This window comes from Pholcus phalangioides, unplaced genomic scaffold (assembly GCF_987345545.1).
Source record: "Pholcus phalangioides strain wild (caught in Gottingen) unplaced genomic scaffold, Ppha-v1.0 ptg000003l_1, whole genome shotgun sequence".
Lineage (NCBI taxonomy): Eukaryota > Metazoa > Arthropoda > Arachnida > Araneae > Pholcidae > Pholcus > Pholcus phalangioides.
Genome location: NW_028301596.1, coordinates 57,008,783 through 57,023,574, shown reverse-complemented (window position 1 = coordinate 57,023,574; position 14,792 = coordinate 57,008,783). Strand labels below are relative to the sequence as shown.

At 36.5% G+C, this 14,792-nt stretch overlaps 1 protein-coding gene across 1 annotated transcript; it reads right to left on the bottom strand.

Annotated features, from left to right (window-relative positions):
- Positions 1–4,337: 4,337 nt before the first annotated feature.
- On the bottom strand, positions 4,338–14,575 carry LOC149088942 (ADP-ribosylation factor-like protein 15). The gene is made up of 5 exons (XM_089251114.1): positions 14,390–14,575; positions 12,868–13,015; positions 10,371–10,430; positions 8,621–8,829; positions 4,338–6,266 (listed from the first exon to the last, which is right to left on the bottom strand). The coding sequence occupies exons 1-5, from the start codon at positions 14,450–14,452 to the stop codon at positions 6,138–6,140; spliced, it is 609 nt and encodes a 202-aa protein (XP_089107240.1). The 5' UTR covers positions 14,453–14,575; the 3' UTR covers positions 4,338–6,137.
- Between the last annotated feature and the right edge of the window lie 217 nt (positions 14,576–14,792).

Here is a 14,792-nt window from a genome sequence, read left to right as displayed (position 1 = left end):
GGGGGACAATATGGAACCATTCAACAATTTTGATGCCTCTATCCTCAGCATACAAACTTCAGATTTTTTCTCCCCTACTTGAAAAAAGACAATGATAGTGTCCCAATGAAATATGAGTAAGGCCGGGATTACACTATAAAAGTTTGATAAAATATCTTTTAAAAAGCTTCAAAAAACTAGTAAACTTAAACCAATACGGTTGTTGTTTAAAACATTTTCGAGTTTTATAAAAGATCTTTTATTAACCTTTTATAGTGTAATCACGGTCGAATAACCACTTAGTGATAAATAAAGCATGGACATCACAAAAACAGCTAAACACGATCAGTTTTATAAACAGCATTTATGTTTTCTCTTTTTTTTTGTGGTGTGAACATCCAAATGTACATATAAATGTACAAAAAATGTCACAAATAACATCATCTTATAGTTTGCGTTGCGGGCATAACAAATATTACAGGAATTATATACTTTGACTAGACTAATAATATTACTCATAACCACCTACAACCAGACATGTACGAGCAGCAAAATATAACTTGAATTATAGACACACCTAGTAGAAACAAATGCAATATAAAAAAACACAGAGTTGGCTTAGCTGATAAAAAGAAAATCTGCCTAGAAGCGATATTGCACGATACAGTGGTACCTTGACCTACGAATGTGTCTTTATTAAATACTCGCAGAAATGCTTCGAAGTCTCAACTGACAAGCATGAAACCTACAGAGCTAATTTGACACTCGATCAAATCGAAACCAACAGTATTGTGTGTTTGATTCATCTCCATCCTGGTGATCAAAACTATTAAGATATAGAATATATATATAAACGCTTGAGGGTGCAACCTCGCAAAGCATAGCGAAGGTAATAATAGCAATAATAACCCCAGACCTTGAAATTAAATTGTTTAACTCCATCTAATGACCAGATAATAAAGTAGAAGGATGTCTGCGCAGGTGGTAGCAGCTATATGACGAATTATTCTGCCATATGTTTGTGATAAAGGCCAAAAATTCGTTTATTGTCTCATTGTGAAGGAGTGGCGAAAACCATTTAAATCTGTTATTTTTGATGAGAAAGTTTGATAGATACTGGATCCAAAATTTTCATGACGTGTAAGTAACTCTCGGGGACAAGGCTGTAACTCTGCACCAGCAATCAGAGTGATATCCTGGAGCCCTCGCGTAAGCTATTAGATGTGGGAAGATTAACATTTGAGCCCGAGAAGTTAGTCTATCCTAGCCTAAGATTTGTAGCTATGTTTAAGGAACGAATTAATCTATAGAGTCAAGGCACCACGATAGTCGGACTTATGCATCAGGGAATGTTGTGATATGAAATAGAAGTTGATTAAATATTTGAAAAAAGGAAATCAAACTGTTCTGAAATGACTGAAGACATTTTCACAATTTTAAAAAGTACTTTAAAAGCAAATGATTCAGACAAAATTTAAAGACAGGAAATTTTCCGACGTATTCATTTTTTTTTTTAATATATAAATTTTCATCCACCACAGAAAGGATCCTTTAGACATACCCATTGGACGTCTCGCTCATACCTTGCTAATGTATATGATAATGATTAAGTGTATTGATAGGTCAACTCACAAAACGTTTTTATTCGTTAACATTTTTCCATGCCAAAACTGGCATGTTCGACATCTCACAAATCTTAAGGTTCAAAAATAAAGATATAGTCCCTGAAAGGTTACATAATGCTGAATACAAGAGGAAAAACCAAAATACCCGCATGGAACTTTAAAAAAAATTGACAATACTTCAATCGAAGCCATAAAGCATGATGCAGCATTCCCGATATAGAAATTCATCTTTCTATTGGTGCGTAAGTCGAGGTAGGATGAAATCCACCAATTCTTTTCTGCCACTGCAAGCAAATATTTATATTATGCATCACTTATTTATGTATTAGACTTTGAGCAGCTGAACGATAAGCTCTATTTCAGTGGTTCCCGAAGAGAGATATAGCGTTTCCTACAGGGAGCAGGAGACACGCTGGAATGGAACAGAGGGACGGTATTGGCTACAGGTACAATATGTGTTTGCTCATGAGAGGGAGGGGAGTACAGTTGAGCATTTGTTAATACGAAATAATTGTCCCGTACGATGTATGTTGTAAAATTATAGTTGTTACTGCCAAAGTCCGAAGTTGACCACTTAGCGAACAGGCCAGCCCAGGTGACTCGGCCAATGTCCGTAATTCGGGCTTTCGCCGGCCCATATATATATATTGCTCCCTATGATTCGGGGTCATCGCCGCGTTGGCAAATTTTTTGTTGATAATTATGGTCATTTATAATTATTTACAGCTAACCATAACTGGTCATCTATGGCAACGCTAACGATCAAAGGAGTCTGAATATCGATAATTTAGTAATCCATGTATAGGGATCGACAAATAGGGGCCCAATCAACTGGGCCGCCCAGATCACAAGGTGGTCAACTTCGGGCTTTGGCAGTAACACAGTTATACAGCCGAAGTCCGCTATTGCGCCCCTCCCCCCATGTCGCGCCAAACCCGCTCAGCGCCAGAAATTTTCAGTAAAAAAATCTTACACATCCAGGCCGTATAAAACCGTGATTCGATATTACGACAAACTCGTTATAGCGGCAGAATTCTGCAAAATAAATGGTGGCGTTAAATCGGGGGTTCGACTGTATAACCACTTAATACACACGTGTGAACCACTAGCTCCCGATTATACGATGAAGTTATAATTTTATAAATAGAAGAATCATTTTTCTTTTACTCTCTCCTTAAGCGATTGTAAGATACCCAGCTTCGCAATAATTAGTAACACTGCTTCCATTTTATCCGTTGATTCTTAATTACTCTATTACAACGCATTAGCCGGCATGCCGCCAAACTCGAGCAACACAGATTTTTGCATATTGGGGGGCCAGGTCCGTTCCCGGCATGCCGGGAAAAGCGAGGTTTAATAAGGATCACAGTATGTATTCAGTCAATTAAATGATTTAATGGATTTTTAAAATAAATATATTCAAGAATTTTCCAGAATCTATGATTCGAATTTCCTGGCATTCCGACAAATACGGGTATTCTCGACATGCTGGTCTCGCTCAATGTTTCCCGACATGTCGGCTAATGCGGGGGAATACGGTATTATAATTTAAAAATAATCTACAAAATGTTGACATTAACTTTTTTTCTCAATAATGATTCGTCATCAAGTTAGACTCTGAGTTATTACCTGCTTATAATCCGCAGCGGCGTACAATCTGTAAAAGGAGAAAAATAATGCTGAGGTAAAGCGGAAAAAATGAATTCCTGTTCATAAGGTTACCAATGAAGCATTTCGACAATATTAGGAAATGGAGAGCTCGAATGTATTTTCTTCCATCTACTCTATGCCGAGACATCTCACCCTGTATAGAAAGTGGTTGAGGTATAATACACAAATTATATGCAGGAAATTGTTACGTTAACAGTGGGATATGTATTTACTCGATTATATTTTATTTCAGTCTCACTTTTTTTTTGCTATGATAAGAGTGTTCAGTAACTTGAGAACATTGAAACATTCTCACACACTATGGTCATAATTTGATTACAAGTCTTTTTTTGCAACCAAAAATCACCTGTTTTCTCAGATAATACAAAATTCAATACAATTGTGATTTCTTCTACTTCTTCTCAACAGGGTTTGACTGTGGGAAAAAATTTTGAGGGAACTCTGCTCTATTTTAAAGCAACCTACCCTTATTTTACTTTGATTTACAATAAGCAGCAACACGTACAAAAAAAAAAAAACCACCAGAGCGAGACAATTATTATGTTCTTTATACAAAAAAAACCAACATTTTTTCCAGGGTAGGAGGTGATTTCTGTGTTGGCTTAGCCTGGATGAGCCCGAAAATGATTATTATTTCCCTCAAACTTTGCTTTTGTAGTCTGGAGATCGATATCTGTGAATTGGTCATTCACCATTGGCTGATTGGGTGGCTGGAATATTGAAAATGAAAAAAAAAAACCTTTTTTGTTCTGATAATTTTAAAACTGGTAAATAACTTTTAAAATGCAAGTCATGTATCTAGACGTATAACAGAAAATAAAATTTGAGTGTAAATAAAATTTTAAATTTAACCCTTTATGCGGCAATGACGAGGTATCTCGCCTCCATAAAAGCTTCTTATTTTAGCATTGACAAGGCCAGATATTTTGATTTCTCAGGAACAAAACTTTTTCTTTATACCCCTTAGTTTGCATCTGCTTAAAATCGAAAGAAAGCCTACGTCGTTGAAAAAGATATGGCATTTTGGCATCAAAACGCCATATCAAATTCCCACCAAATGCACTTTCATTATGTTGGAGAGTTCAGTGGTTTCTAGTTGGTACTTAAAGAGTTAAAAAATAATGGGACTTTTTCGCACACATTTTTCATTCCTATATACTTCATCTTCATGTTTCTAGCTCCCAAAAATAATTAACAATATGTTTTCAATGTATTTTTCCCTTTTATATACATGCTCCAAGTCGAAAATTCTTTGATGAAGGTGTTCTTTTGGGTAAGCACCAATGCTTTCTTTGAATTTTCGATGTGCCATTTGGAGAACATCGAAAATTCCATTTTTTGTATGGATTTTTATGTTTTTCCACAAGCTCAAGATGGATTTTTGTCCAACGGTTACCTAATAACCCATTAAGCATGAGGGCAGATATATCCCAAGCTTCTTCATCAGTCTTTGACCTCTTTGGAAAAAGTTCTTTGTATTTCAAATACTTTCATTACAGTACATATGATGCATTGCATTCTTCACACTCATCTCGGAAAATTCAGAGAAAGCATGGGTGCTTACCCAAAAGAGAACCTCCACCAGAGTTCTCAACTTGGAGCGAGAATCTATATAAAAGAGAACACATCGAAAATATCGTGGTAATTATTTTTGGGAACAAAAAAGGGAATACTGACGTGTGTATGGGAACAAAGATGGAAAAATTTACACACATTATTTTTCCAATTTAAAATTTTGTTGTCTATTAAATGTTTAGATACTTGACTTATATGCAAGAAGTTATCTACAGTTTTTAAAATTATTATCTATGTGAAAAGATTTTTTTTTTTTTGTCATTTTCAATATTTCAGTCAATCATCCCATGGTGAATTACTCATCACAAAAGCATAGTTTAAAGCAAAAAATTGTCGTATTCAGTCTTTTTTAGTCATAAACCATTGGGAAATGTGGTCTGCTAACCAAAGACAAAAATCATTACATAGTGTTATCAATTACTAATTTATAATGATCACAGATATGACAATTTCCAATACATTTTGTGGAATGAAACGTTCTAACTATTCCTTTCCAATAACTTAATATCTTGAAGATGCTCATTTACAACAACCAATATAATGGTCTGAACTATACGTCTTCAATAGTCAACATAAAACGCTGCATGGACATTAAGCTCAAAAACATCTGTTATTTCACAGTTAAACATCTTTGCCTGGAGGGTAGGGTGTCCATGCATATCTTACCTGTATCGTTTCCAGTTTTGGTTCATTTGTACTACCAGAGTGCATTCAGCAACACGAATAACACCAATCTGATTCACACCAGGTCTCAAAATTACATCAAGTAAAAAAACATACTTATTACAAACACAAATCCCAGTACATCTAACTGGATATAACGGACAACTTCAAAACACAATATCATGCTATAAGCATGTCTTTTTTTGAAAGCTTTCTTATCAGACCGAAAATGACAAAACCCAAGCCTGAATTCCCGTTACTAGAAACTATAAAATGTGTTCCATCAATTCTTGTGATTTTTTGTATCAGTATTCAATCTAATAATATTTTTCTTCGAGCTAATCAACATCAACTGCTCCATAAAAACTTTCACTGCTAAACAAACACCGCTAAAATTCAATAGGTGATCTCGAATAACAGGGGTATGTAAAACAACATGCATATATATATATAAATTCATGTGAAACATCAATATAGGCATGTTCAACAATAGGCTGGAGGAATAACCTAAGTATACAACCACGATGATGACACATCTCATGCATATGAAATGAATGTACAGAGTAGTACCGAATTTCACTGCAGTTCTCCTCGATCGCCATGGAAATGAGTGTAGTTCATCACTCATTCTAAGCCTGTCATCATGATTACTAAATCTTCGATGCATTTCACGATGGCAGTTCTGTCATGGATTCCACAAGTACTGACTTGCCACTTCCTGTTGTGCATCAGCTTACGAAAGATCGGCTCAAGCTGTGAAGCAATTGAACAATATTAGAAATAATTATAGATTTCCGTATGTGAAAATTGCTATATAAGGAGTGGTTCCCAAACCTTTTTGTTAAGAGTAACCCCCCCCCCCCCACCTTTTGACAAGAATTCTATTAACAATCCTCCATCTTGCTTCCTCTGCCATAAACCAGTGGCTGCACACATATTGCCATCTATTGAATGATTTTAAAAAAGAGCAGAGGGTGAGAAAAGTTTGAGAACCACTGCCATACACAAACTACTATAAAAGGGATATTTTTACATCAAAGTAGGGATTTTTTATCAATGTAAGTAAAATTATAAGGATTTTTTACCTTTGGAAAAATATGACATCATGTTAGCCATTGTCAATAAGTGAAAAATCACCAATCATCACAAAACAATGGGGTAAATTACCAGTCATTGCTATACCCTTCCTCGTTAAAATGAAATGGGGGGGGGCAATGGACATTTTCCCCCATTAACTCTTTTAGAATAACTTTTTCAACTTTTTCCCCTAGAGATAGGTTTTTTTACCATGGTCAAAGTTTGGGATATATAAAAAGAGGTGATATTTCGGAAGTCAGGGATATAGAGTAGAAATTTGGGAATCGCCTGGATTTTCTGGAAAGTTCCCAAATTAGACTTGGCAGCTATGTTATCAGTGCTTCTGAAGCTACGATGAGCACAGCTGAACAGGCAGTCTGCAGTCATACTTGATAATTCAATTCTAATTGAACAAAAAATTATTCAAATGTTGCAGCTGATATTGGAATAGTCCACACACTTCACCAAACACCAACTCTGGCCATATCGCTGCATGGCGATTTACTGCCATTAATGAGATGGGTTGGAAATGAAGGCGCTATCTATCGGTGGTCGCCTCGAATTCGTTAGGGAAAATATCTTATCTATATACTTCCTCGGGTTCAAACCCAGGACCGTGACAGCAACCTTCGCGGTGGTAGATGAGCATCATACCACCACGCCACTCGAGCATGGAATAGTCCACAGTCACAAGACAAGACTTGGTTAAGTATATGACGATTCCATATTTTTTTTCTTTTAGGTAAGGGAACTGCACATCAAGAATTCCTCACCAGCAATTAAGCTTTGTTGTTTGGCTTCTAATTGTAGAAAAACTAGAATTGTTTCACAGGACGTAGCTGTCTCATCTCATGCTTGGAGAACTATATCTTTATCTGTTCAAACAGGAAATTATACCCATATTTCAGGAAAAATATGGGAAAGCAGTATCCGAAATACCAGATATCACTAAATGTAGCCAAAAAAATCAAGTTTCGACAACTTTTCAAATTAATTGATAAGTATTGGTGAAAATGGAAGAAAATCACAATAAATAAAAATTAATGTTACGAAAATAAAATTCTCAGCACGAGTAGGTGACCATATCTCATTGAGAAAACGTGAATACACAGTAATCTCTTGTATATGCATCCTCTCAGTTATAAAATGATTTTCTGCACTCCTGCCCAAAGATATAGGAGGATAATAATATTTATCATTCATTTATATGACTTTTCATTTATGTGACTCATTTTGTGATGTACCTCTCAGTTATTTTGGACAAAAAATTTGATTGTTTTTCAGAAAATCTTTTACAAAGAGTAAAAATATCATCAATAAACAAGCTATTAAAGCTAATTGCATTTGTTATATTTGTGCTCGAGAGCGCATTCATCCTTTCCTTTCGTACGACTTAATCATTGTTTATGGCTGAGTGGATATCAGTCAGAGTGGGGAGTCCTTTGGAAGTTCTTTTGCACTCTGTACACCTCAAGGAGGGATTCTGTGGTATCTATAAGTGAAACTTATCAGTATCGACAAAACATACTACTCCGTGGATGCTAGGAATTTCAACTGAAGGGGGTTAATTAAATTGATGTGATGAGAGATTGGCGATAAAGATAAAAAGTTGCAATCAATGGCAAATTATTCAGAAATTTTTGTTTTCAATAGAGACAAAATATTGGCAACTAAAATTTTATTTTGCAGGCTGAGAGCAGCACAAAATGTTTGGAATTTATAGCAGAATATCTGCCAACATGAATGAGGGTCACTATGCCTTGAAAAAGTCAAAAGAAGCATTATTTTGGACCTTTTTCTTCAGGTACAAATTTTTTAGTGCCTAGATTTTTTTGCGAATTGTCAAGCCCCGACTTATACACCTATCTCACTTATACATCTTTTTTTTTCTTGTTTCATTGCACCGACACACAAGTGAGAGGTTACAGTAAGTATCCTAAAACTAAATGTGAATGTTCATTCCCACAGAACAGATATTTATTCTTCTGATTTCGAAAAAAAACACTGGTTACAGATACCACCAAACTTACCTCTTCTCTACTCCTCTCAGGTGAGCTGCCTTGATGTGTGGCTAGAATGAGGCATGGCAACCCTTTCAGAAGTTTATCCGATAAAGCTAACTGCAGCTGTTCAACCGACTGTTTCAGTTCCTCATCACTGCAAGAGGAGTTGATGACAAACATGAGGCCATGCTGGTCTTCAAAATATTTGCTCCAAAACTTGACTACATTCTCACCTCCTGATAACAGGGAGACACCATGCATGTGAAAATACAGACTAATTACCAATCACTACAAGTATGATAGATACATTTGCGTATTATGCTTGGTAGCAGAGTCGCAACTTGTGGGCGGGAAACAGGTCTGATGGTGAATTCACCGTCTTCCCATCATTCAAGTCAGAGGTGGTACCCCTTAATTCAATGATTTTATCAATTAACCAGTCAAGTGGTTACGATGCTGTTTGCCGTCGCTGCCATACGTAATGTTGGTGCCTACAACGACATTTGCAAACGCGCAGACTTTTTTCAGTCTTTTTCACCAATCAAGTGGTTAAGACGGCATTTGCCGTCGCTGATATAAGTAATGGTATTGCCTACGATGGCATTTACTGACATGCAGACTTTTCAGCCTTTTTCACATAGATATGAAGAAATAATTTGTCATACATGTGCTGCCATCTCTGTACAGCCATCCTTCTACTTTATTATCTCATCACTAGATGGAGTTGACAATTATAATTCAAGGTCTGAGATTATTATTACTATTATCTTTGTCATGTTTTGCAAAGCTGCATCCCCATCGTTTTTGTTTTAATTTCCAACTCCCTTGCGAAGATGCATCTGTTTTATTACTCATATGTCTTTTAGCAAAGGTTCAACTACTATGGTTCCACATAAATCCATCAACAATGAATGAATGAACGCCAGAACTTTGCCACTGGACTTACCCCGTTGCCGAGATCTCTTCCAGCCCAGCTTCAAGGCAGAGTCTGGAACACTTTATTTTGTGTCAAAAAAAAAAAAACCCATACAAACGTTTACAACATATTTTCCCCGGACAACTGGGTACTGTCGCGATTAACAAATTTTGTGGTGATTACAGACGAGGTGGGATTAGGAGTTGGAGAAGTTTCAGGGTTTAGTTAAGATGAATGTACACACACATATTAGGATGGAGGTATGTTTTAAAAGAAATTGAGCCCCCCCCCCCATGTCATCTCATCTGTTACCTTAAACTTGCCATATTATATACACAGGATACAAAAAGAAAAAGAAATGAGAATCTTATTGTGAAATAATATATATATCCATCGGAGTGAGTCATCTCACTTAACACCTTATTGGTGAGCAAATGGGTTTGATAACTTGCGACTGGAAGCCAGTAAATCCATCAACAGCATTTCTTTTAGTCAGAGGACATTATGACTGTCCCTCCCCACTTTTGGGGTGTCATATTATGTCTCGACACATTCGAGCTATAAAAAAACATGCTATAAAAAAAATATTTTAATATTTCAAACTTCCAAAAAAAGGGGAAAAAGTGCACACATCTTTAAAAAAAAAGTGGGCACTGTGGGTACCGCTCGGAGAAATTAATTGGACAGTTGACTGGTTAAACAAACAAAACTCCTGCTGGGTTTTTCAAAAATTTAGGTTTGACTGTATCTAGTTACAGCCCTGCCACTTTGAACTTTTTCATGAATAATTTAGAAAAAATCCTACATAAAATGATGTGATATAATGCTAATGAAACAGGATTCATTTGGAATGTTACTCACCGCCAATTTCCTTGATGTCTAATATAGTGTCCTTGAAAGGTAGCGTTTTTATATTGAACCCTGAAATTTAATTACTGCATGTTAAATTTGTATATTAAATAATGGTGAAAATTAGTTAAAAGAATAATTAACTACAGAGCATCACAATCACCAGCAATTCAGGCTTTGAAAACAGTTCTTTGATCAAGTTTCATACCAGAGATATCTTGTTTTAATAACATTTCCAGGGACCATTGCAATCATTTGATTTGATTATTTTATTCCTGCTTTAGTCACACAAAAGTCTAATTATACCTGGACATACAGTTTATTGCCATACCTCAACAGCAGCATTAGACTTTTTTATTACTGTATATGTCTAACGCCTCAGTAGGGGTCAGAGACTGCTATAAAATTACATCTAGGTCTGTGCATAGATAGGGTGAAATGCACATAATTTGCCAAATGAAATGGAATGAAAAGAGCAGGAAAATTCCTATAAGGTGACATCGTTTTCATCAGAATATTTGGATTTAGTGACGAGCTACAAGTGCTGAATGATTGAAAAAGTGTAAAATCAAACTGCCACCAAAATCTGTAATTGCATCCGTAAACACCCTTCTAGCTAAAATTGGTCAAATTTTATAAAAACTTATCCATTCCACCAGCTTTCAAAAGTGCCTTCAATAAAACGTATCGCATTCGGGAGAAATATTTTCCTTTTGTTTGCAATGCATCGCTGGAATCCACGTTCATTAAAAATATATATTTGGAATTGACAGTTACAGAATATATATTTGGAATTGACAGTTACAGAATATATATTTGGAATTGACAGTTACAGAATATATATTTGGAATTGACAGTTACAGAATATATATTTGGAATTGACAGTTACAGAATATATATTTGGAATTGACAGTTACAGATTTTGGCAACAATTCGATTTTACAGAAGAAAAAAAATCCTATAACATGGCTGCCAATTTTGGAGAATGAGAATCAGGGAGGTTTTTAAGCGAATCCCAATTTTAAAAAAAAAAAAAAAAAAAGGAAATATAAAAGGGATTTTAAAAAAAAACATTGTAGGAATTATTCATTAGTAGAAATAAAATTGTAACAAAATTTTCCCTTTGCTAAAACTTAACATCGTGCAAGCCATTGCCAAATAGCGACAAGTTGCAATCATCACCAGTCAGTGACAGGTTAAATTACCTGTCATTACTACTCTCGGATCAAATCTCGCCAACAAAAAAATTGCCATCTGCCCCAAGGAGACATACAGGCTCAACAGCACATGAGGGTGAGGGCCACAACCAGGGAGGAGCAAGTGGATCTGGAGCCCTCTGCTCTAGACTAGGGAGGGGGGTACCAAATATACCCTTTAACTGCTCCTTCTAAATTACTCGGTGGCACCAAAATACTTGCTTACCTTGGCTGACAAACTTTCTAGGTGCGGCCCTGGATAGGGTCAAAGCAGATAAATGTCATCTTCCCAATTTTGTAAGCCTGAAGATAGAATTGATGCTGACTATTTGATGGATTTTGTCTGCCTCCACCCTCGAAAAAGATATATTTTTGTGATTTGATACAAGAGAGCAACAATTTACATTACATTTTGGGGAATAAAAATGACAGCAATTGTCATTTTTTTCCAAATAAATTCTTGGGAATAATTTTTTTCCTAAACGTAAGGTTTTTTTTTACAATCACAGGGTAAAAATTTGGGAGCCTTCAGGAGACTTGGTAGCTATGCTATAAGATGACATCACCTCTATCAGGATATTTGGATTTAATGGCGAACTACAAGCACTGAGAAATTGGCAAAGTGCAAAATGTACTAAAATGTCTACTTTGACAAATGCTGATTTCAGTGATGTATTGCAAACAAAAGGCTAAATTTCTCCTGAACTAGAACACTGATATGGTTTGCAGTACGCTTTTTCAAAAGCTGGTGCAATAGTCAAGTTTTTTGAACATTTGACTGATCATAGCTAGATGGGTATTTGTGAAATTGGCAGTAACAGATTTTGGCGACAGTCAGATTTTGCACTGCACCAATCTTTCAGTACTTGTAGCTCGCCATTAAATCCAGATATTCTGACGAAAATGATGTCTGGAACTGATGATAGTGTTTATTTAATGATTAATAATGATAAAAGTTTTGATGGTTCATTTAATTAAATCCAGGAACAATGATAAATGACTCTGGAAATTTCCAACACACAGATGTCTTTTAGTGAAGTTTTGTTTTGAAAAACCAACATGCCATTGCAATAATAAAACAGGAAAGCAAGAGAAAAACGAAATGAACAAGCTGAGATAAAGAAACAAAAGATAGCAGCAAGGCATGAACTGAAATAAAGAAAGGTCAACATTGTTTTTACATGAAAACAACTGCCTCTTTTAACAAGTTGGCATTTGCGGGGTTATAAAAATGCTGACAATTTGGTGATCTGTATATTGGTGACAAAGTCAACAACTCATTTTAAATGAAGTATGCATGAGAAAATCAATACCAGTGGTCGGTTTGATGCCGTTGGTTTTCTCACCAACCAAAGTGGCAAGGATTGTTGACTTCCCAGCACCGCTCAATCCCAAGCAAAGGACTCTGTATTCTTCACGCAGAATCACCACTGGGTGGTAACATTTCATCCACTGCCAACACTGAAATTCAAAAACAAAAATTAAACTTTACAAAATTTGAATCAATCTACATTTTAAACACAGAGGCAAGCGGAGATTTATGGTTTCGCCTCACTTCACCCATTCCAGTCTAATTCTCTGGACCACTGATTCCCAAAACTTTACACCCTGGACTACAGCCCACTTTGCTTTCCCCCCCCCCCCACCCCTCCTGTAAATACGCCTCTGTCCCTAAATAACTCTTTTGGTCACAATCATAGTTTCCTACCCTCTAGGTAAATAGGTATGAAAACTTTTGACTCCCGCAGACCCTAGTGAACATGGATCTAAGCCCCCACGTTCTCAAAATAGTCAAACAAAGAACTGCTTCATGACACTGAATAGACAATAAGAACACCTCACCATGCCACCCCCAAGAAGCAGTGGTGCTCACTTTGAGAATCACTGCTCTAGGTCATTCTCTTGATCCCTCGCTCTCATTAGATCACTCTTTTGGTCACTTCCATTCGTACACACTTTCTTGGTTATTCCCATGCTTACACACTAAGTCACGACCACAGTTACACACTTTCTACGTTACTGTTTTAGTCACTCACTAAACTGATACCTTGCTCTCTAGTGCGAGTGGCCACTCATTCAGTCACTCACATGTTTGCACAATCTTTTGGGTCATTCCTGCCTGCCTATAGAGTAAACTGACCTGTTCCCTTTTTGGGCACTCCCATGCTTGCACATTTTCTAGATCATACTTTGGTTACTCCCATGCTTACGTACTCTCTAGGTCATTACCATGCTTACACACTCTATAGGCAGGGCCGTAACTATGATTTTCGCCATCCCCACAGCTTCAAAATTTGATAATTTTCTAATGGTGTTCTCTGTTCCCACCTAAAACTGCTGCCCCCTAAATTTTGCCGCCCGGGCAGTTATCCCTTTCTAGTTACGGCCCTGCTCTAGGTCACTGTTTTGGTCACTCCCATGCTTTGAGTTACTCAATGACCTCTTTTGGCCACTCGCATACTCTCTAGGTCACTATTTTGGTGGCTCACTCATCTGATCCTTCGTTCTCTAGGCAGAGGCATATTTATGGTTTTGCCGTTCTTCTCGCGATCTAGTCTAAATTTCTCAACCACTCAATTCCGCACATTTGCTGCCCCTTTAAAATTTCCGGCCTAGGCTCTATGTACCTTTTATATAAATACGTTTCTGTAATTTTTTTTCAATATAACTCAGTATTTTTAAAATCCTATCCTTACCCCAACCCCTTCCGATATGATTATGTATTTATTTGTGCCAAGTAAATACATATTCAAGCTAAATTATTTCCTTATTACTATGCGATTTCCCCCCCCCCATCCCCTAGGCCTTGGAGTAAACAACAAATTGCAACCTCACCCTTCTCAAGCCGATCCTGCAAGCAACGAAGCCCAGCTGAATGTTTTCTAAAAACTTCGGCATCGTGCAGCCCAATTACAGCCTCGACATCATCAAGCTTCTTTTCTAATGCACATACTCACACGGACGAAAAAAATTGTTGTTATTGTTTACATTTGCGTGTGATCCTGGATATTAAACTTTTCTGATGAGAGCACAGTCTATTAAGTGTATCTATTCCAAAAAATTCCAAGTTCAGATTTTCAACGGGGGGGGGGCGGAACCTAATAATAAATACGAACAGTAGTGATGCTCACAGCACTGAGCTATAAGTAAAGTTTACTTATAGCTCAGTGGCTCACAGTTAATTTAGATAAATTTATTCCTTTCATTCTTATTACTCAGTGTCTTGAACTTGAACTTG